The 22,553-nt window shown below is 39.0% G+C and overlaps 1 protein-coding gene across 1 annotated transcript in view; it reads left to right on the forward strand.

The window, feature by feature from the left end:
- Positions 1 to 21,463, forward strand: part of DERA (deoxyribose-phosphate aldolase) — a 49,923-nt gene extending 28,460 nt beyond the window's left edge. The window contains exons 7-9 of the mRNA XM_007422976.4: positions 14,485 to 14,597; positions 20,100 to 20,249; positions 21,040 to 21,463. Coding sequence (XP_007423038.1) covers positions 14,485 to 14,597; positions 20,100 to 20,249; positions 21,040 to 21,096 — 320 coding nt within the window. The 3' untranslated portion in view covers positions 21,097 to 21,463. The remainder of the gene's footprint in view (positions 1 to 14,484; positions 14,598 to 20,099; positions 20,250 to 21,039) is intronic.
- Positions 21,464 to 22,553: the final 1,090 nt, after the last annotated feature.

Below are 22,553 nucleotides of genomic sequence, written 5' to 3' on the forward strand. Positions count from 1 at the left end.
GTGTGCTTGTACTGAATCAAATTAGGAACCAAAAGTTTCTGACCATGTTTCGAAAGCAGAGCACTTCCTCTTCAGAAATTTTGAGGGATCACTGTCGCATCACTGTGTCTCTTAAGTTCTGAGATTTTTCAGTTCATAATACTATCACTGAGTTCAGTGAGAGTGTAGAAACAGTGTTCAGGCCATAATTTATACTTAACCTTAACCGTGTTTCATTAATTATGCTTACTATAGAAGTTGTCATCTTTCCAAAGCACCTGGCATCAGTGTGTGCGTGTGGGTGTATTGGAGAATTAATATGATTGTACAAGCAAATGCTAAAAGGCAAACCTTTCATGATATCTCAACTATTTTATTTTTGTCTTTATTTGTCTATATGTTTGTTTATTTTGAAGTCAGCAGGCACCATGCAAGGATGTTGCAGGTAGTTTGGCATTCATTGGCACTGTGTTGTTCTTCCCAATTTGCAGAATTGCATGCCAGTATGCCATGCCTAGTCTTTCTGAATAATGGGAGGTGGGGAATGAGGGGAGGATGATAGTCTATTTTGGCCAGCTGGCCAGCCTCCCTCCCTTCCTTCTTTCAAGCCAGTTGTTCCCAACTTTTTTAGGACAAAGGGAACACTTGGTTTTTAGTGGCATAGCAGGAATCACACTCCCAAAAGTAGGCAGGGCCAATTTAACAGTAGGTATAGCTGAGACAAAAATGAAATTTAATGTAATCTAAATAAAATTAATTAAATACTGTCAATACAATATATTCCCTGTATATTTAACAATATTTCCCTACATGCTGGGATTCTGCCTGAGTGCATTCATATTATTATTCTTTATTTCTGTGAATCAATAATTAATAGATCTGTAGAGTTTAATCTATTAATCTGACCTTCTGTAACCTAGGTACCCCCTCCCTAGATAGGAAGACTCTAATTCCCAGAATTCCCCAGCCAGTATGGTCATTACTGAGATTTCTGGGAGTTGAAGTCCATGCCTCTGGCAGCCACTAAGATCAGGAAAATTGCAGTAACTTGTTAAATTAATAGATCTAACAAGAGATGTTAGTAAACTGCAACTTTCAGCAATCCCAGTCAGGCCATTACTAATGAGAGATGCTGAAACGTGTAGTTAACAATAGCTTCAGCACCACAAGTTTCAATCTGTCTTAAGCTAAGCAGTTAAAATGTGTAATTGATTCAGATGATGCCTCTGAGCAATCAAGCCACAGTCTTTAAAAAACAGGTATGAAAACTGCAAATGATAAGCATTCTCTTAACCAAGATGCACAGGTAACATTTTAATATGTCTTCTGAGATTATAAATGAGCTGTCTACATATTGGCCCAGTGCTGTTAGTGATGGTTCTAGTATTAACAATGCCATATATGGATACGTGGCTGGCTAGGGAATTCTGGGAGTTAAAGTCCACGCATCTTAAAGTTGCTGAGTTTGAGAACTCAGAACTGATTTAGACTGAGAAGAGATGACTGAGAAGAGATATGATAGTAGTCTTTAAATATCTGAATAGATTTTCACATAGGAGAGAAAATGAATTTATCCTCTGTTGCCCCAGGGGGCAGGATCAGAGTCAGTGGGTTAAAACTTCTAGGAAGAAAGTCAGGCTAGGGAACTTCCTGATGGTTTGAGATGTTGGGCAGGTGAACTGTTAAGTGGTGGAACAGGCTGCCACGTAGAGGGGTGAGTTCTCCTTTTCAGGAGTTCTTTTTCTGTCGTGGTCAGAGTCCTGCAGGACATTTCCATGTAGCGGTTTGTCCCACTGCCCCGTGGAGAGGAATCTAGAACAGACAATCCCGCCATTGTCTTACTTTCAGGAGTGAGAGTTAAGAGTGAGATACCTAATTACAAAGTAGCATGATTGTGATATAGGAATAATATTAGTTATGCCATTGACATGTAGCTCAAAGCTAGTGACAGTACTTTTAACTACTCAGTAACTCCTGATAACTCCTATAGTTGGAGAAGTAAATTCTTATGGCTTTCTAGGAGTCTCTGACTGCAGCATGTACTGGTCTGATCCAGTATGGCTTACCTTATGACTAAGGACTTCAGAATAATGTTCCTGAACACTGATACACACTTTTTTTTTTAGATTTTTTATCCCACCTTTATTATTTTTATAAATAACTCAAGACAGTGAATGTACTAATATGCTTTCCTCCTCCTATTTTCCCCACAACAACAATCCCGTGAGGTGAGTTGGGCTGAGAGAGAGTGGAACCCACTGGCTTCCTAGCTCAGCTGACTTTTTTGCTTTGCGACTGGCCATATCCACCTGACAGCCATGTTATGCATACAAGTTTAATAAACTATTGTTGGTCGCACAGTCAGCCAGATGTTTCGACTAGATTTGGCATTTTTATCCACCTCTCGAGTCCTTCCCAAGGAGCTGGGATAGGATGTTGTTTGATGGTGTTAAAAAGTATTGTTGCAGGATCTAAGCTGTTCCAAGTAAAGCTGCCTTTTGCAAATGACTGATGGTGATTTTGTCAATGCCGATGGTCTTCAAGTGGGGCTCAAGATGTTTTGGGATTGCACCCAAGGTGCCTATTACTATAAGTCTAACAAACAAACAAACAAACAAACAACAATAATAATTATAGTGCATGCAACTTGTTCTTACAATTCCAAGTATGCCTGAAGCCTAAAAGATTTTGCCTTATGATAAGTTCTTCTTGGCCTTCAATTTCATGTAAGACTTTATTTCCACTCCTGGACGTTTTAAGGGTACTCCTATGCATCTTAGGTTATGTCCATGTGGTGATGGCTCAATAGAAACTCTAAGCCACATATTATTATGCTGCTTCCTACATAGGGCTCTAGACAGACCTTCATTTATCTGATCTTGAAGACATTTCTGGGTAGGGAGTGTGATTTCTACTTAATGTTACTTCTTTCAAACAAGGACTCAAAAATATCTTCCCAAGTCTCCCAGTTTTGTGCTACCATCTGTACAATACGCCGCACCATTAATTAAGTTTGGAACTTCTTATAATACTATTTTTATTCTGTTTTATTATATCTGTTCTTAATTATTTTTTAGATCCTATTATACTTACTGGGGTTTTTTTGTTTTATATATATATATATATAGAGAGAGAGAGAGAGAAATATGTAACAGTTCTACTATTAGATATTTTATTCTATCTGGTCTTAGGGCTATAATAAACTGATGGATTGATTGATTGATTGATTGAGTTCCATTCCTGGCAATTTGCAGATGATGTCCTAAGCAGGGTGTTTATTAACTAAGCTTCAGAACAGTCTCCAAGATTTCTGAGAACCTAGTTTGAAGCCCATTATGCTTAAAAAAAACCCTCTAGTATTTTCTATAGTGATTGAAATTACTCTGGAGTTCAGCCCCCTTTTTCAGATACATTATCTTCCAGTTTAGTTGAGGATCCCCAAAGTAATAGTCTCCATACATACAGAAGATGCCAGCTTGCATTTCTTATCAGAAAACCCATTTTATAATAAAATCCATCTATCGCTAGAAAGGCTTGAAAGCAAGAACTAGAAGGCTTAGCTGAGCCTGCAAGATGCTTTTTTTCCTTTGGACTATGGATGGATGGAGTTTTTAGAGAGTGTGCAGGCTGAATGGTATATGTGCAGTGGGGTGGGACAATGAAGAGGTCTAGGTCAGGACAACCTGAAAGATCATTGGGTATTTCAGGGGTAGGGAATACTGCTGTGTGAGCCCGAGCCACCACAGCATTTTGTGTTCATTTTAATTTGCTGGTGAATAATTTAAAGGGTCCTGTTTAGTTTTTAATACAAGGGAGAGATATAAATTGTCTTCGTGTGGGTAATGTTACTTACAGCTGCCAGTGAACAGATGCTTGGAGTTCTTAAATGGATATTTTAGTCTACCAGAAGTTATGGGAGTGAAAATCAAACTTTTTTCTCCCTTTCATTTACACTCCCACCCATTCTTTTAAAATTGATTTTCTGACAAAATTAACACTAAACCTGTCTCGCTATTTTTATATAATTCACACACACATATGAGAATTCCTTATAAATATTTAATTTACTTTGTGCTAATTTTTGTGTGTTTTTTGGGGGGGTGGCAGGGACTGAGTTTTAATGATGATGATGGACTATTTTAATATAAAGCTCTTAAATAAGCTTCATGTATTCTTCAGAGCCAGACTCACCCCGACTGAGCCAGCTTGATGTTTGGGAGCGAAGAAGCATACTCCTTAGAACTATGTTCTGTGTCCTGAAGTAGCAAAAGTCTTCACCTGGCTTTCTCCTTTAAAGGGGTTCCTGTTCTTCAAAGAATATGTCAAGAAGAAAGATGAGGGATGAGAAAAAAGTGAGAATCTAGCCAGGCCACTTCCAGAATAACAAGAAGGTCACATCTTATATTTCCAAGCTTATGGAAGTTGCCCTTCTTTTCCTCCTTGGTGTAGCAGCCAAAACTTCAGTGGCCAACATGTGATAGGTGTTACAAAATATATAGGAACTCATATGTGGTGTCAGAGCAAAGGTTCCACTAAACAAGCCTCAAGTACGATCTGTCATTCTTGAGTACCCTATTAAAGCGTACTGTATAAGCACATACACTTCCATTCATGTGCACACATCAAAAAGGGAGAGAAAAGAATGCCCTTCTCCTTCTCAGCTGGATGAAAAGGAGTTGAGAGATTTCAAGGAGCTCTTTGCAGGAGAACCTGAGTTTTTCCAATGCCATGCCTCCATCTTTCAAACTGTACGCAGGTCATAGTGTCTGTGCAATGTTCACACTTTCTTTTGGCTTTTCACTGTTGTTTTGTGTGTCAGTTTCTTTCTTGAGGAAACAAAGACTTGGTTATTAGTACTGGGCATGCGGTTATGATGGAAAGAGGTTTTCTTTAGTTTATTTCAGTTTATCAGCTCTAAATGGTGCCATTTGATGGTTTAGTGGTATACTAAAACCACTAAAAGTGGTATAGTGAAAAATAGATGGTATTTTTCAGCTCTTATACCATCTTCTTTGCTTTCCTTTTCTGGTCAGCTAGTAATATAGAGCATAGTAGGAATGAGAGACAATATAATAGAAGAATATAGAGAATAGAATAAAGAATGAGGAATATATATATATATATATATATATATATATATATATATATATAGTCTCATTCTTTATTTTTATTTTTTTATAGAAAGAAAGAAAGAGAAAGAAAGAAAGAAAGAAAGAAAGAAAGAGAAAGAAAAGAAAGAAAGAAAGAAAGAAAGAAAGAAAGAAAGAAAGAAAGAAAGAAAGAAAGAAAGAAAGAAAGAAAGAAAGAAAGAAAGAAAGAAAGAAAAAATTAAAATTCCCCTCTCACCCCTATGGGTGGTATGTGTCTTCCTCAATCTCAGGTCCTCTGCCAGAGGCCTGGGAGTTGGAGGGTTCTGTGCAGGATCTGAGCTGTTCCTAGCACTGCACTCTTCTGGACAGAGAGCTCTGCTGTTGTTCCTAGGATCTCTTGGAGCCACTCTCCCAGCTTAGGAGTCTCAGCCCTGAGTGCTCCTACCACCACTGGGACCATTTTGGCCTTTACTTTCCACATCCTCTCTAGTTCCTCCTTCAGGCCTGGTACTTCTCCAGCTTCTCATACTTCTCCTTCCTGATGTTGCTGTCACTTGGCACTGCTACTTCTATCACCTGCTGTCTTCTGGTCCTTCTCTACCACCTCACTGTCTGGCTGATTGGCCAGTACCTGCCTGTCTGTCTGCATCTGGAAGTCCCACAGAATCTTAGCCCTCTTCTATTCCACAACCTTCTGTGGAATCTCCCATCTGGACTTAGTAGGGTCTAGCCCATACACTGTGCAGATGTTCCTGTACACAATTCCAGTTACTTGGTTGTGCCATTCTATATATGGTGTTCCTGCCTGCATCTTACACCCTGCCACTATGTGTTGGACTGTCTCTGAGGCCTCTTTGCATAATCTGCGCCTTGGGTCCTGTCTAGTGTAGTAGACCCCTGCTTCTGTGGATCTGGTGCTTAGTGCCTGTTCTTGTGCTGCTATGATCAGTGCCACAGTGCTGTCTTTTAGTCCAGCCCTTTCCAGCCACTGGTAGGATTTCCCAATGTCAGCCACTCAGCTATCTGTCAGTGGTACATCCCATGCAGGGGCTTGTCTTGTCATGACACTGCCTCCACTTGAACTTCCTCCCATGTCCGCTGCTGTGTCAGGCATTCTCTCAGCAGCTCATCTTTGGGTGCCATCTTACTGATATACTGGATGCTCTGGGTTTCGTCCAGGACAGTGGCTTTGACACACATCAGACCCCGCCCACCCTCTTTGAGGCTGGTGTACAGTCTCTGGGTGTTGGACTTGGGGTGGAAACCTCCGTACATTGTGAGGAGCTTCCGGGTCTTCACATTGACAGCCTCCATGTCCTCCTTTGGCCACCTCACTATACCAACAGGGTATCTGATGACTGGCAGGGTGTACATGTTGATGGCGTGGATCTTGTCCTTCCCATTGAGCTGGATCTTGACCTGACTTATTCTTTGGTAGTACTTGGATGTTGCTGTCTTCCTTGCCTCCTCATCATGGTTCCCATGTGACTGTGGGATACCAAGGTACTTGTAGCTGGTCTCTATGTCTGCTATGTGGCCCACTGGTAGTTCTACCCCATCTGTCTTAACTACCTTCCCTCTCTTTACTATCATCCTGCCACACGTCTCCAGTCCAAATGACATCCCAATGTCCTCACTGAGGAGCTTCTGGGTCTTCACAATGACAGCCTCCATGTCCTCCTTTGGCCAGTTCACTATACTGGCAGGATATCTGATGACTGGCAGGGCATACGTGTTGATAGCATGGATCTTGTTCTATGTATACATATACATACACATACACACATACATATTTCATATCATAGTGTGCTTGGGATTCTTAGTCGTATTTTTGGGCCAGATGAACATCCTTCCTCTCCCCAAAATTGCACTGCCAAAATTCATTGCAAAGTACAGTAATGTTATTTGAGTGGCTGGCAAGATTTTGTTGCTGTTGCTTGGCATCTCATATAAACCTGTTTCTAACTTTTCTGTTTATTAGTGGATCAGCTTCAATCTTATTTGAATGGCTGGTTTGACTTAGATTGTTGATGTGATTCAGTGATTTGAACTATTTCAGAAAATAGAGTTGAATCATTTCAGTCTTCCAAATCACCGAGTCTGTTCAGAGACATTTGATTCAGCTTTTTGATTCAGAGGATTGATTCACTCGAATTGGCTTTAAACTGAGTGTGTGAATTGAAACTTCACACAAACTTAGAGTTTGTACGAACCACTGGATTGAATGCTGTTTCTTGGCTTCAGTTTTCTGTTCTTCTGTTTGATTATTGTTGGTTTTATGTATTTGTTTTTATTTTAAGTAAAATCTCAGTTTTACAGACCTCCCTTTAGCATTCTATAGATGTAATAGACCAAATCTGAATTTGTACATTTTATGTAATTTACATACATTTACATAAATTACATAAAGTTTACATTACACAAATTCAGATTTAACAGATATTTGGTTTTAACTGAAATCCCACCCCCCACCCCCCAGTGTGTACAATGAAAATGTTATTGTACATTTTATCGTATTTCTCTGGAACTCTGTGCAGGGCATCGTAAAATATTTTTATTGTCTTTGAAGCAATGAATGCTAAATGCAACTTCTTTTCTGAGCGTACATACATTTAAATTAAATTTATACATTTCACATTACAGAATTATACTCACATTTTCTCACCAATAGGTGAGAAGCCACAATGATGTCAAAATCATGAAAATGACAGGAATTACTTATTTGATACAAATATGTAACTTGTGTTATTTGTATGGTAACTTCATGACACACACATGAAGTCCCTTGTTCTCCCCTGCAGATACCCAGGTATTCGCCCTCTTAGATTGTACAGCTGAAATTGAGTGACCAAATGTATTCATGAGAGTAAGGGTGTGATTCTTTTCCTCTTTTCCTATTTTTGTGGAAAAACAAGAAAAATAGGTGTGCTAAGCCCTCACAGGTATTTTCCTTAAATCTCTTCATTTCCCCAAAATTGGGGAGGAACCCAACCACAATCTGTGTATTCCTTGGAAGCCTAAACAGAACACAGTAATGAAGACGGACATGTGGTCTCTGGCCACCTAATGTTTGCTCATTCTTGGTTGTAGATCAAGATCTTTGGATCTTGCACGAAAGTGACTTCATTTTGTATGTTTGCAGTGTGTGCCTTCACAATCCTATAGGATCTTGCATTTGAAAAGATGATGGATAGAAACACACATACACACATAAACAATTAAACATTGCCTGGTCATAATAAGAGTCTTATCAAGATGACCTTCTACAGTAAGGAAAGTAAGGTTCAAAACAGCCCTCACTCTTCACTGAATCTATTGTGCTACCAAAACTGAAAATCTTGGTAGACCCAGGTTTATAATTCTGAGCATAGCCTCTCCATTGCCAGACAGTGTAAACCTCCAAACATCACTCCAACTCCCACCTTTAAAATCCATATTATCTAAACCCTAAACGTGAGGACTAGGAGGGAACATATGCCTTTTAGCCCTCATCCACACATCTGTTAATTCCCCCCAATTCTCAGTTACAAAAATATACCTATTTAGAGCTGGTGTCTCTTGTTATGTGATTCTGTAATAGGCCATGTGTGTTGAAAGCTCTATTAAAATACATTACAGAGACATACTTTTGCTTTCTAAGCTTGATTGTTTATTCTGATCCTTTTTTGGTGCAGGCTTTGAAGTTGGACACAGAACAGTTTGGGCATTCAAACTTTAAAGCCCAAAGGTTCAAATCCGAATATATTTCTGCCTTCCTTCAAGGCATGCTCTTTTATTGCAGTTCAAGTGCTTTTATTGAAAACTATTGAAAAATACACTGAAGTTGACATTGAAGTGTGATGATCTTGGTTGTGTGTGTGCATGTGTTTTTTATATCTGCCTTTTTAAAAAGTTATGTTTAAAATTCATAGCACTTTCAAAGCCTGATAAAGGAGCCTAATTTTCCTGCTTGCTTTGTTCACTGTAATATATTTTTCTCAATCCATTTCCAGCAGCTCGTTTTTCCATTTCAGCAACTTTCCTGCGAGTTTGGTAGACAATAGGTTTTTATTAATAAAATTAGTTAACAACTTACTGCTGACACCGGAAAGTAACAAAATCAGGTTTCTAGAAATATCTGTATATAATACAATATTACTTGAGAGAAGGAGGCTGAAAGCATTTGATGCTGCAGTTTTGTCAAAGCTAAGCATGGGTGTATTTTGCTCAAAAAAATCGTTGATATTTTGATGGGAGGCCGCTGGAAACCATATTTACTGGATTGGAGAAAGGGCTGTTACACTTCAAAGCAGTGCCAAAATAGGAAAATAATCATAATCATAACAATTTATCCTTAATTGCTTTCATCTTTTAGATTACAATGATGTGTATGGGGTATTTATAATAACAATAGTAGTTTCTAGCGAGTTTGATTTAAAAGATGTCTACCTCATTCTTCAGTGAGAAGAGTGCCCAGAATGGTTTTCATGAGAATCAGTAAAATGGTTCCCCACGCCAACAACTTAAAAAGCATGACACCTAAAGGCAAAAAAAAGATGAGGGAGAAAAAAACAAACCCAGCCATCAGTTTTTAAAGAGGAAAAGTAGCTCTTCTGTGGACAAACCGGAATGGAAACAGTTCTAGGACTGGGAGAGGCAAGAGTATCTTGGCAGAAATTCAAGAGCTGTTTAATTAATATAACTTACATCAGATTTAGTTCTTGCCCTGGGCTGTTTTGGAGTGTAGCCTCCAGGATGCTTATGTTCAACTTCATGCCCCCACCTGTCATGTTCCTTAATAGGTGGGAACCTCAGCAGGCATTTCTGTTCACATGGATTGGACAGGCAGAATCCATCCGGCAAACACATAGATATCCAGACCCTGAGCCATGGAGCTCATTATGGGAAATAAGACTTGCCATCTCTTCAGTACCTAAAAAACTGTCCAAATTTGGAACAGCCCGGGAATTTTGGCCCCACTTTGGAACTCATTCTTCCTTTTTGCTTTATTTGAGCTGCGTGCTCCTGGCTTCCACAATGGTGGATGGTGAAGGAGGTTTTTCCTTCTCATAGCCTGGCAGGATGAAGATGGGTGGCAGCGCTGTTTTCGCCTGAGAGTGGAGAGGTGATGTGGCTTTTGGTTAACGCCAGGCCCTCGAGTTTGGACTTTCCTTAGGGAAATTGGAAGAAAAGCCAGGGTGAGGCGTCCGGCAGGTCCCGCTGCATTATTTTAAATTGCAGACTGGGTCCTTATTCTTTATTAAGAGTAAAGCAACGTTAAGCAGTCTGAGGTTATTGGGAGATAATGACATCCCCAGGGTGTTTATAGCACACTGAAACATAAAGATTGTGATTACGCCATGATTGCTATGCTGTTTATTATTCTTTACTGCTTAATAATGGCTCTATAATATTGTACTTGTCTATTGCCAGCTAAATACTTCGCTCCAGTTTTAATCACATAAATGGTTACCATTTACAAGTTCCAGAAATGCTTTTTTGTTTTTTTCCCCTTATTATGCTGGCAGCGAAAGAGAGTGGTAACATGGAACATACGCTTGTATGCATTTTCTTAATAGATGTTGCCTATTAGGGTTTTTCTTTTCTGGTCCAAAATGACTTCCAAAAGCAGCTCAGCTTTGGTGGTGGTGCAGTATCAGAAGCAGCAAATAATGTGTGTTTACTTCCCTCATCTTTCCCATCAAATGTTTTGGCAGCTTTTCTCACTCGTTCTTAGTTTTTTGTTATATTCTCACTGTATGTAGTAGAATTCATTAGTTTCTGATACACTTGTAAACCCAAATTCTTCAAAACCATGGAACTTAAAAACGGCCTCCTGACCTGATTTCACGTGAACCTTTGAAACAGAATCTCCTTGATCGAATTCTGACTCCAGTTCTGTCTAGGCTAGATTACAGCAGCAGGGTTAGTTTAAGGAAGCCTTTGGGAAGATATTTGAAGCTCCAAAGCATGGCCACTGGATTCAAGACAAGAGGTGGCGGAATGACATCAATTCAAACTCACTTGCGTGCCTGAGTAGCGCAACTCTCCTGCAATGAGTTGCAATATTGCAACCTGCAGCAAGCCTGGAAAAATCATTGGAATGTTAAAGTTAAAAAAAATCCTGTTCATTGAAATTAGAATGCGGGAGAGGAGAGTTGGAGCGTAGTCTTCTAAACAATATACTATCTTTGAGGTATTGGGGCATTTTCTAAGTTGCAAGTTCATAACATAAACTAGGAAGAGCCTGCAGTTTTTCTTGGGTGGGGGCTATAGACCAATTATTGAGACTTCTTGATCGCATGCCTAGGCGTTCCTTTTTTTAAAGGATGGTTTTCCATCTGAAAGTGTTCTCTACCTGGAGGATTGATGGGTCCAAGTTCACAATAAAGATAAAGATCCATAAAAAAAGAAAGCAAGGACCATGAAGTTGCCCATCCATATTTAGCACCTGGATACCAGGCTGAACCTGGTTGCAATGACCAGGTTTGCACACTCTGCTGAGCTATGGTTTATTTAACCATTGTTTATTGAATGAATCACAATTGGCTGGATTTGTACAACACGCTAAGCCATAAACCCTAGTTTAAAACAGTGGTTAGGTTCATGTAACATTAAACTAAAACAAACCACATTTTGGCCTAGCATGAAGGTTAACCACCCACTCTTTCCAGTATGATGACATGCATTATATTTCTGATTCAATTATGGAGTTTATTTTCAAACATGCTGCTGTACAAATATGTTAGTGTGTGCACATTTTAAGTAAATCTGACTTCTTTTGAGTGATGCAAAATAGAGTTTTTGTTGTGGGAAGATCTCCTTGCTATGTCCCTTGACCTTGAATCATCCCTGATTGGTTCTGAAGCCCAACATAGGCTGGGTTCTATTAGATGTTGTTCCCAATCTTGACTTTTGCTGTTGATACATGGAATTTCTGTTGCTGCTAATCACAGCTGTTTCTCACAGCGAGATCAAACTTTGAGCCTTTCTTCTTTGCCTAAACTTTGTTCTTTTTTTCTCACCAATCTGAGAAAAAGAAAATAAAAAGCATTGACAGGTGAATTATACAGCCAAAAACACCTTATTTATAAAGCTAATATGAAATATGCTTAAGAGCCTCCATTTTAACAGCAAAGCTTCCTTTTTTCTCCCTCTCCCTGTTTTCATTAGAGAAATATAAAATGTTAATAATACCTTTATATTGTAAAGCTGCATGCCAGCATCCATCTTCTGAGTTCTTTATGGTATCCTGCTAGCAAACTCTTGCTTGAATCATAAATAGAATTTGTTCATAAAATAAAATAGTACGATGTTTTCATTGTTAGAAGATGCTGCTAAATTGGCTGTATTTTGATAATCACATCTGAAGCCGATTATTCTGCTAATAGCCTTAAGATATTATTTTATTTTTAAAAATAAGTGTTTCACTATAGTCCTAATACTACTATTTTTTTAAAAAAAATCCTTTCTTGTTTCTGCAAAGTCTGAATGAGATTTTCAAAATTGAATAATAATTTGATCCGTTAATCTTTTGAAGCTAGTAATTTTATTTTCCCCTCTTTGCAGTCTCCGAGGCTCGCAAATGAATAGAGCTTCATTACTGGAGCCTGCATTTAATAACCATTATCCATTATCTTGTAATTAAGACTCCCTGTAACGAATCATGAGGACAATGCAAAAATACATAGTACATTTCTTTAATGAACTGGAAAATGTTCATCTTGTTCTATTTAGTAATGAGTTGCTGAATAGTCGTTAAATCCACTGGAGAATACAGCGAGATGGATTTTGAAGACTATCTTGAGTTTGTGGTTAATCTATTAGAATTAAAATTTCATCTTCTATTTTTATCAACAGCCGATTAGAAGCCCTTCTGTTTGACCAAATTGATTATGAGGCCCTATACAAGGGCAGATGTTGTTTAATGAAAGTTTTTAATGAAACCATACCATTGAGATTTCTAATTACCAGACTTATAAAAGCTTTGACTTACCTTACTCTGATAGGAGGAAGGGGGAGATAGGGGTGGAAGACTTAAACAAAAGGGCTTAAACTCTACAATTTAAAAAAAATGAGGGGAGGGAGAACATAAGAGTTGATGCAGAGAAGTTTGCTTTTTCTTTTTAAAGAAGAAACATTCTTGGGTCATCAAGTTTAAGAAAAGCTCTATAGGGCAACCACCATAGTTAAGTAACAGGGGACGTGTTTTGTCAACCAAAAAATCTCTGGGATAACCATTTTAAATAAGTATTTCAGATGTCAGTGATATGAAAGACCTTATCGGTTTAGAAAATGTTAGGAAAGGGAGTCATCTAGTCTAAACTGGTAATCTATAGTATTCTTAGGAGAGTTGTCCAGCATGTTATCCCGCATATGGCTGGATAATTTCTGAAAGTATAACAAAAGACAATGCAGCGAAGTTGTGTCCAGGTTCAGTCAAATGACCCTTTTTCCTATCTCCTCGAAGCAGAGTCTGAAGGCGATAGAAGGTTCTTGCTTTTTTGTTCCAAAGCGTCTTAAATAAGGATTCTTTAATTGGCAAGAATGAAATGTGAATGATGGAAGTGATGTGGCAGAAGGACAGACGACGCGTGACCTTAATTTAAACACCACCACTTTGAAAGCAAAAGTTTCCTAATATGTTTCTATCCAAGCTTGGTGAATGCATGTCCTCTCAAGGTGTTTTTCAATCTCTGTGGGTGTCCTACCATTCATCTTTTTAATGTTAAATAAAACCGTCTAGATTCTGAGTTCCGTGATTATCCCAAAGTCTTTGAAAAGATTGTGAGGTTCATTGAATCAGAGGGGAAACTCTAAAGATAAGACTTGAGGAAATTTGACAAAGTCAGTGCCATTTTTTATTACTTCTCAGCACAGAAGGATTTTGTGTTTGATGGCCTGTGTTTTGTATATCTGAGACCAGGGATTCCCAGGGTGTCTCTCAAGTTAATTCTGCATTGCTGTAATTAGTACTGCATAGATAGAGTCTTACTAGGTATCTTTAACCTTTAAGCTCAGCTTTAAAACCAAGCTTAGAACTAATAGTGCATCCTAATATTGCCAAAACACACAAGAAGATTGTTTCAGTGAGCATAATGCAACATACAGATTTGTAAAACTACCCCACAATTATTATTTTTTTAATTAAAAAGCTTATACAGAGGGGAAGACAAAAAGGCCCCGACTGAGTGTGTTCATTGGGCATAAAATGCTCTTTTGGAAAGGAAATGGAAAACTCAGTGTGGAATGGAGTAGAGAAAGAATACTGGCTGAAATTGTGAACTGGAGCAATTTTCCTCCACAACTTTTGTTTTAAAAACCATTGTTTCCTGCTTTTTAAAAGGGAGGGGATTAATCTTGAAAATGAACCTTAAAACTAGGAGTTCTGAATACATTTTGATTAATGAAGTTTTCTCCTTCTTCTCTTTCCAAGGTTCTGATTTTATTAAGACATCTACAGGGAAAGAAGCTGTTAATGCTACTTTTCCAATAGGATTGGTCATGGTGAGAGCTATTAGAGACTTCTACTGGAAAACTGGCTATAAGGTAACATAATAGCCCATCTTTTTGAAAAAAGTATCTAGGAAACAGTGTTCTCAAAAGCAAAAAAGGTGAAATGTTTAGGGTTTTTGAGCTTCCTAGCTTGTTTATAAGATTTTTATCCTGCCTCTCTTCTAGCTTTCATAAGGTGATGTGCGGTTCTTCCTCTTGCATTTTAGCCTCAAAATGTGTATCTTAGGCCGGAAGGCAATGCGGGAGCAGGGGAGACAAAATAGAATGGAACATCCTGGAAAAATTTTTTTTTTTCTGCGTTACCTACATCTTCTCCATGCTTTTCACATGTTCATGTTTCCATTGAGACCATATAATCTAAGGTCCAATTCAGGTTCATCCTGCTTCAGAAGAAGTTGACTCTTAACTCCTCTGAGCACAAGTCCTGAATGGTCAGTTTCCACCAAATCCTACTTTAGAACTTAATTCAGCATCTTCTTAGGACAATCTTCCTTGAACAATTCAGAAATAGCAGGGCTAATAAGAAACACATCCAGTATGGGTTAGCAATAAGACTGTACAGTGCTGTGGATTTAAAGGTGAATAGATGCTTCAGAGCATGCAGGGTGCTTCTATGGCAACTGTCTACCAATCCTTCAACCAAATGTGTCCTTTCCCAAGATTGCATTGCAGCGGTGTAAGGCAGCCAAGTGATCCCAGAAGATACATTGCTGCTTTAAGGAGATGCAGATAGCTAACACCCAAGAAAGAAGATCCCATAACTCCTCTCCCTGATAATAAAATACAGTATGAAACCATTAAATAAATATCAATTTGCTGTCCTTTTATGATGTCATAATTTATTTGCTCCATTCTGACTGGAGCTGGCCCTACAAAATCTTATAGGAGAAGCACTCTTCAGATTAACCTCATGTTTTACTTCTTCTCTGTTACCTGAGGGTTGATGTTCAAAGCTCCAGTATTTAGTGTGATTTAACATCAGAAACTCTGGAATTTTTTCATGAAGGAGACATGATTGCCTTTCTCCAGTTTTCTGTAAGGTCAACATATGGGGGCAGCCACTATTATATCTGGCACTGCTAGGTTTAGTTTTGTGGTGGCCTCAGAGCTTGATGATCTCAGTGGGTCATGCCACTTTCTGTCAGGCCTAGCCCAAAGAACTCCTGGAGACCATGCAGGTTCAATCAGCAAGGTTTATTAGCCAGCGCCTGTTTACAGGAATCTTCTCAGACTGACCACTAGTTCCCAGGCACAGCTATTCACTATCTTCTGGAATGTTTAGGGATGCGCCAGCTTTCTCTGCTTATCTCCAGAGCGTTGCTCTGGAGACGAGAGCACCATTTTCACCCCCCTTCCTCCATTCCAGTCCATCACACTTTCAGTGAATTCATCTCTTCGTTAAATTTTTGTTACCCAATTGTTTGCCTCCTTTCTGGATGCCCATTTTGTACTCTCTGACTAGACATGGGATTCAGCAATTTCTGAACATTTGGGGTTGCAGCATTGCTGTCATTTTTCTGGAGGACCCACAAGAGGCTCTCTTGTGACCCCGGGTCATCCCTGGAAATGATGTAGTCAAATTTTTCATTCCATCTTTTTGGTATTGGAGGACATTTTGAGAATGAGAGTAAGTGGAAGGGCTTCTGGGAGTCAAACTGTTTTCCCAGTCATTTGGTACTCCCCAAAACAAAGAATGGATAGCAATTTTGCCATGGAAAGTCAGCCATTTTCTTGCCAAAATTCGCTAGCATTTCTTGGAGTGCTGGGAAGCTCCTTGTGGTCTCGCGGCATAGAAGGGGAGGACTCCTTTTCTGCATGCACGTAACGCAGCTTTCTCAGAGAGGCCAGTCAAAGAGACTGTGAAAGCAAGAAAGAGACTCAAGGGGTCTAGAAGACTCTAGGAGCTGACAGCCAGCTTTCTGCTGAACCATGTGCCTCATGGTGTCAACTTCCCATCAGGACATACCTATGGATAGTCTTCCTAGCCCTACATTTCACAGTGTGTGGTCACTCCTGAGCAAAATTGCAATAGAAGGTGTTTCATACTAGCTGCCTTTGAGCAAACCATGCAGTCATGGTATGTCTGTTAGGACTTCATATAGTACTCCAGATCTTAGCCACAATGCATTTCAAGATAAAGTACCTGACCCAGTGACATAAATGATTCAACAGAAGATTTTAAGCATTTCTCTTCCAAGAGTCTTTGGCCTCAAAATTGACTGTTTCCAAGAAAAATAAAACAAAAAATCCACACCATTGGGGAAACCATGCACAATAAACATGACAGTTTTGAAGGATTAATCACTTACAAAGTACATATTTCCTGATCAAACAAGTGAAGCTAGACGCATAGCCATTTTTCATTCATTTTGTTCATGCATTTTTCATCCAGAATCCATTGAGAAAGCTTTTACAATTTTGGCCTAGTTGGCTTGAAAAATCACTTAGATTGCCTATTTGATATGTGAACAAGTGACACCAGAGGGCCATGCTCAATGATGTCCATTACAAGTCCCAATTATGTCAAAATGTCATGGGTGGCAGGTCACTGCATAAATGACATCACACCATGCACATCATTTACCCCACCCCTCCGTAAATACCTATGACCATGTGGCAGTTGTCCTTTATCCTTTGAGATATGGAAGCGTGATGCGGTTGTGAATTGCTTCATAGTTGGAACCATATTCAAGAGCCTAGCTTACAAGTAGGTATAAATACAGTGGCCCATATTTCACGTAGCGTCAGGACCAACTGGAGATAGGAAACAGATCTCAAGTTCAAAGGGCCTCAAGTGGTGACTCTTGTTTTTGTTTTGTTTTTTTAACTTAAAAATTACTTCTCACTTTTTGTGGGACCCTTATTTGGTCAGTAATTTTTAAATGGTTCTCTTATATAGAGGCTTCAAAAGCTAATTGTGTCCAAACCCTTCTGGGTCTCTAAGGGGCCCTGAATAATTCTATACCAATGGAATAAAATCATAAATTAAATAAATAAATTCCTCATCCTTTTGCATGCACCGCTGTATGTGTGAAAGCATCCAGCCAACTTTCAACCTGTATTATCAGGCTAAACCTTTGTGTATGATGAATATGTAAAGGTATTTTTTGCTTTGCGCTCAGCAGCTCAGTGCCATATATCATGGACAATGGCGGTGGTGGAATTATTTGGCCAGGTCCTGCTAGAAGTTTTCATAAACAGGGCTTCTGTATGGCACTGGATGTGACTTTGCATATCAAGATAATGGTTTCATTTCTCATTCATTCAAAGAGGATTCATTGGGCAGGAGTTTAAAGTTCTATTAACCAAAAGAATCTAGCGCGTGTGCCGGCTCAGGAAATAATAATAATGAAAAATAGATGTAAACCGAGTTTATATCCTTTTATTAGACGAAGACAATTTCATCACTGACAAGAGATTTCTAAATGCTTTCTTTAACAAACCAATTTGGCTGCCTCACAGATCCTTCTTCGACTAAGGTGTTGGCTAGTAAAAACAGGTTAATGTAGAAATTAAACTTCTCCCAAGGATGGAAGTGGGCTGCAGACGAGCGTTTATTGAATGATAAGCTGTTGCAGCGATATGAAAAGTATTTGGCATAATGGGAAATAATCTTTTTTTCCTGTCATCATTGAAAGATGCACACAAATTGGTTTTTCTGTTGGGGAATCCCTAGCCCAGAGAAACTTATTACTTTTAATAATATAAGGTGAGAAAAAATTCACAGAGAGATGAACTTATTAAACAAAATAATGAAATGCTGTGAAACAGCAAAGGAATAGTAGCCAAATCTTTTATGGTTCTAGAACAAAACATTTCATTCATATATATATATATATATATATATATATATATATATATATATGGATTGTAATGGGTAGTTTGGGAGAAGAGAAATGGAATTATTTGTGGGAATGTGAATATTTCAGGTGGGGAAAGGAGGCTAATGGTCAGGCTCCAAGGCCTTACACACAGAGTTGCACTTATGTATTGGTGCAATGTACTACTAGCACTACTAAGATCTGTTTACTATACTACACAAACAACATTTAAGGAAATTTCGGAAGCAGCTTTCTATGTAGGAACGAATGAAAGAAGAGCCACATTTCCTGCATGAAGCCTCTTCTACTTGCCTAAGACAAACCATAGATGTGTTTGTACCATGTCCTTTCTTCCTCCTCCTTTAAAAAAGCACTTTTTCATCTCTTTTTCTGACATGGAGGCTACCATTTCTTACTGTGTACCGCCCACTCATGGTTAAAGTTGATAAGAAATGGAAATAACAGAAGTTCAGATCAAGGATTGATGTTCATGAAGGTTATTTATTGCTTGTGAGATCAGAAGCAGCATGGTTTCATTTGCTGGGAATGGAAGCAAGAAAGCTTTGGCCTTTCATTTAGGTTCTTTATAGTGCAGCTGAAAAGGATGTTGGGTGTTGTAACTGAATATGGACTTGTCTTCATGTCCTGCTTACCATGGCACAAAGATGCTCTAACAACTGTTTTTAAGGGACATGTCCTCATTATGTTATATGTGACTCACCTGCTCTGGAAGCCTAGAGGGCAGGAACACTAAAGCTGGCACTTCAGAATCAGAGCAGAAGGTCCCACCTTTGTTGAGTCAATGAAAGCAGGTGCTCCAAATCTGGAGATTATTTTGCGGCCTACTGTAGAGCTTTCCTTCAGATAGGTTTATCACTAGTGGGAGCAGGAAAGGGAAGTAGTGGCAACAAAAGTTTTGGTTCTCCCAGCTCTCTGAGAGACATCTGAATTTGGGAAATTGGGGGGTCCATGGATGCTCCAAGTCAGAGGAGAAGGAAACCGTCCATCTCTCTAACTTTTGGCTGCACAGAAGTTGGTTGGCAATGCTGTGTTGTCTTAACACCTCACTGCTATCTGGAATATTCTTCTACTTCATATTCAGGAGATTATTACTATTAAGTATCTTAGATGTGTGTGAATGCCATGTGTGAGTTTTACTCACTCTCTCATTCCCCTCACTTTTTAATACATAGCTTATCCCAAATGTTTTAAATTTACTGTAATTTTATTTGTTGCATTTCGGTACTTCTTCCCAGCTAACTAGGCATGTCACTTTTCAAGATTTTTAATATTAGAAATATATTTCTTATTTAAAAGTAAACTGTCCAGTTTCCCCACATTGGCTTTGAGGTTTTTAGTGCTCATATAATATATACTATATCTCTCCCCAGATGTCTGTGACTCCATGGTTCTACTCTATGCTTCCCTTTATATTTTTAGTGATTTTCTTTTGTTTAGTAGCATGTTTCTTCTTGTCATTATATTTTATTACCCTATAAGCCACTTTGTGCACCTGCATTTTGGAGAGGGGAGGCAGGAAAGAAATCCTTCTGTAAATTATATACACGCACGCGCGCACACACACACATTGTCTAGATAGATGTATGCATTTATATGCAAATTCCTATTTTCCTAGGCACCAGCTTGCTGTATTCCTGCAGTGACTTCTTTGGAGCCTAATATTTTAATTCTTTTTTCATTCTTCTTTCTTAAGGTTGGATTTAAGCCTGCAGGAGGTATTCGCAAAGCCAAAGATGCCCTGATCTGGCTTTCGCTGATGAAGGAAGAACTGGGAGACGAATGGCTAAAACCAGAACTCTTTCGCTTGGGTGCCAGTACTTTGCTGGGAGACATCGAAGGACAGGTTTCAACAAAACTGTTTAACTTAACATATTTAACCCTCAATCTGGGCTAACATAATGCAATTGTTGGGTTAACAGAATGGGCTTTGCTCAGACTAATCAACCAATACAGAGCTGGAGAGGGTTTGAGGGGTCAAAGGCAACAATAGAACCTCTTGACTTCTGGGAAGGGCACAGTATCCAACAACTGCTCCTCTTCCCACCCTAAAACCTCCCCAAACCCTGGAATGACCTGCTCTGGGGCTTTTTAGGCAGGTTTTCAAGTATGGGGAAGCCGCCTAGGAAGTGGGACAAACAGTCATTTTCCTGCTGGCTGGCTGGGGAATTCTGGGAGTTGAAGTCCACACATCTTAAAGTTCCGAAGGTTGAGAAACACCGGTGTAGAGATTAAGCTGCTGGTCTGGGATCAGGGAGACCAACATTAAAATCTCAATCAAAGGAATTCCCAACCAGCACAGTACAGTCAAGGACACCAGGTTGGGGACGGCTAGTCTAACTCTACCCTACATGATTGTTGTGAATTGGAGTGAGTCTTATATATCCCATTTTCCATGGAGAGGGACAGAAAATACAACTATGGCTAATAAACATAAGATGAAGCATGCCAGGTGAAACAAATGGTATCAGCCCATATTTCTTACTTAAAGAGAATGGCTTTAGATAAGGCATGCTATTAATCAGTGTAAGTAATTAAATGTCTATCAGCTGGGTCCATCTTTGCGTTAACCTACCCATAATTTGCCAGTTTTATTCTACCAGTTTAATTTCTGCTTTTTTGTTTCCATTGCACAGATTTATTATCACGTGACTGGCAGATACGCCGCTTACTATGACCTGCCGATGGCTTAGACCAGTGACGGATCCATGCTGTGAAAGAGAGAAAGAATCTACGGCATAAGGCTTAAGCAAACAATATTCTGGAATCTTTTCCTGAGACCGTGTCCTTACAAAGTGCTTACAAAAGGATTAAAACTGTGGTGCTTCCATTTCACAGTTTCATTGTTCTTAGAATGTCCCAACTTCCAGGTGAATAAATACAGGAAGCTTTGAATGTTGAAGATTTCTAGTGTTAATTTTGTTCTAATGGCAGGCCTTGACTGCAGCCTTGATTTCAGGAAACGACAAGGAAATGATTATTATACTGTGAATTTTGTACTTGAAATTAAACATTTGTGAGCTGGAGAGCAGTACATAAATAAAGTATAGCAAAACCTGCTGATTTGCAGTATTGGAATGGATATTGATAAAAGTACGTCAGCAGTGCAGAGTTTCAAAATGATGCTATTTAGACCATTAGAAAGTCTGTGAATCCCAATTGGGATACTGGTGTGTGTTAATGGGGGATGGGTGAACTTCGTCCCAACCCTGCAGTCCTTTTTTTTCTTTTAGCAAGTGTTATTAAAAGTTTTAATAAGAACATAAAAAACCTATCACAAATTAATATAAAATGGAGAGAACAAAGAAAGGAGGGGAGGGAGAAAAAAGTGCAGTGAGAAAGAATAATAAGAAATAGAAAGAAGTAGCTTCCGATTTTCTCTGCAGCAAATATAAGTATGATTACAAAATTATCTCTTACTCTATGGTAACAAAAAAAGCTCACTTTTTTCTATTATCCGTTCTTTTTTCTTTATCATCAAAACCATAAGTCATAAGTGCATTTTTTCCCGTTTCATGCAAAAAGTCTATAAGAGGTTTCCAGTCAGCCATAATGTAGCTATTGTCTTTTGTCTGATCAAGGAAGTTAATTTACCCATCTCTGCAAGCTCCATCATCTTCACCAACCATTCTTCCATTGTGGGTAGTGTCGAACCTTTCCCAACCCTGCAGTCCTGACCAGGAGTGTAGTCAACCAATTATGTCTTCTTCACATTAGGAAATAACATTGGAATTATTTGGAATCTGTTCCCTCTCTCCCATCCCACTGAAAAAGTTGTACAAAGGACTGAAGTGAATCACTACCCCAGAGCATTATAGTTCCTACAAAGATCCAAATTTAGTCCTTTGCTACTAAAGTAGTAATTCTTACACTTGCTGATAGGGTGATGATGTCTGTGCTAACTTGGCCCAGAAAATGCCTGACCCTTTTTCAGTCATGTCATGTCCCACTAGCTGTATGTATGAGAGAATGCAGATAACAGGCCACCAGAAATCTCAGGTAACTTCAGCTAGATTGGAGGGTGTTGGGAAAATCTTTTTAAAGGTAGATAGGTTGTGGCTTCTTCCAGTCTTAACCTGTTTGGATTAAAATACCCATCAATATCATGTATTTGACTGTAACTCTCATTATTGCCCAACTAGCCTGGGCT

Source organism: Python bivittatus, unplaced genomic scaffold (genome assembly GCF_059951505.1).
Source record: "Python bivittatus isolate LINGU-HERP-01145 unplaced genomic scaffold, Pbiv_v1 ctg000330_np1212, whole genome shotgun sequence".
NCBI classification, from domain to species: domain Eukaryota; kingdom Metazoa; phylum Chordata; class Lepidosauria; order Squamata; family Pythonidae; genus Python; species Python bivittatus.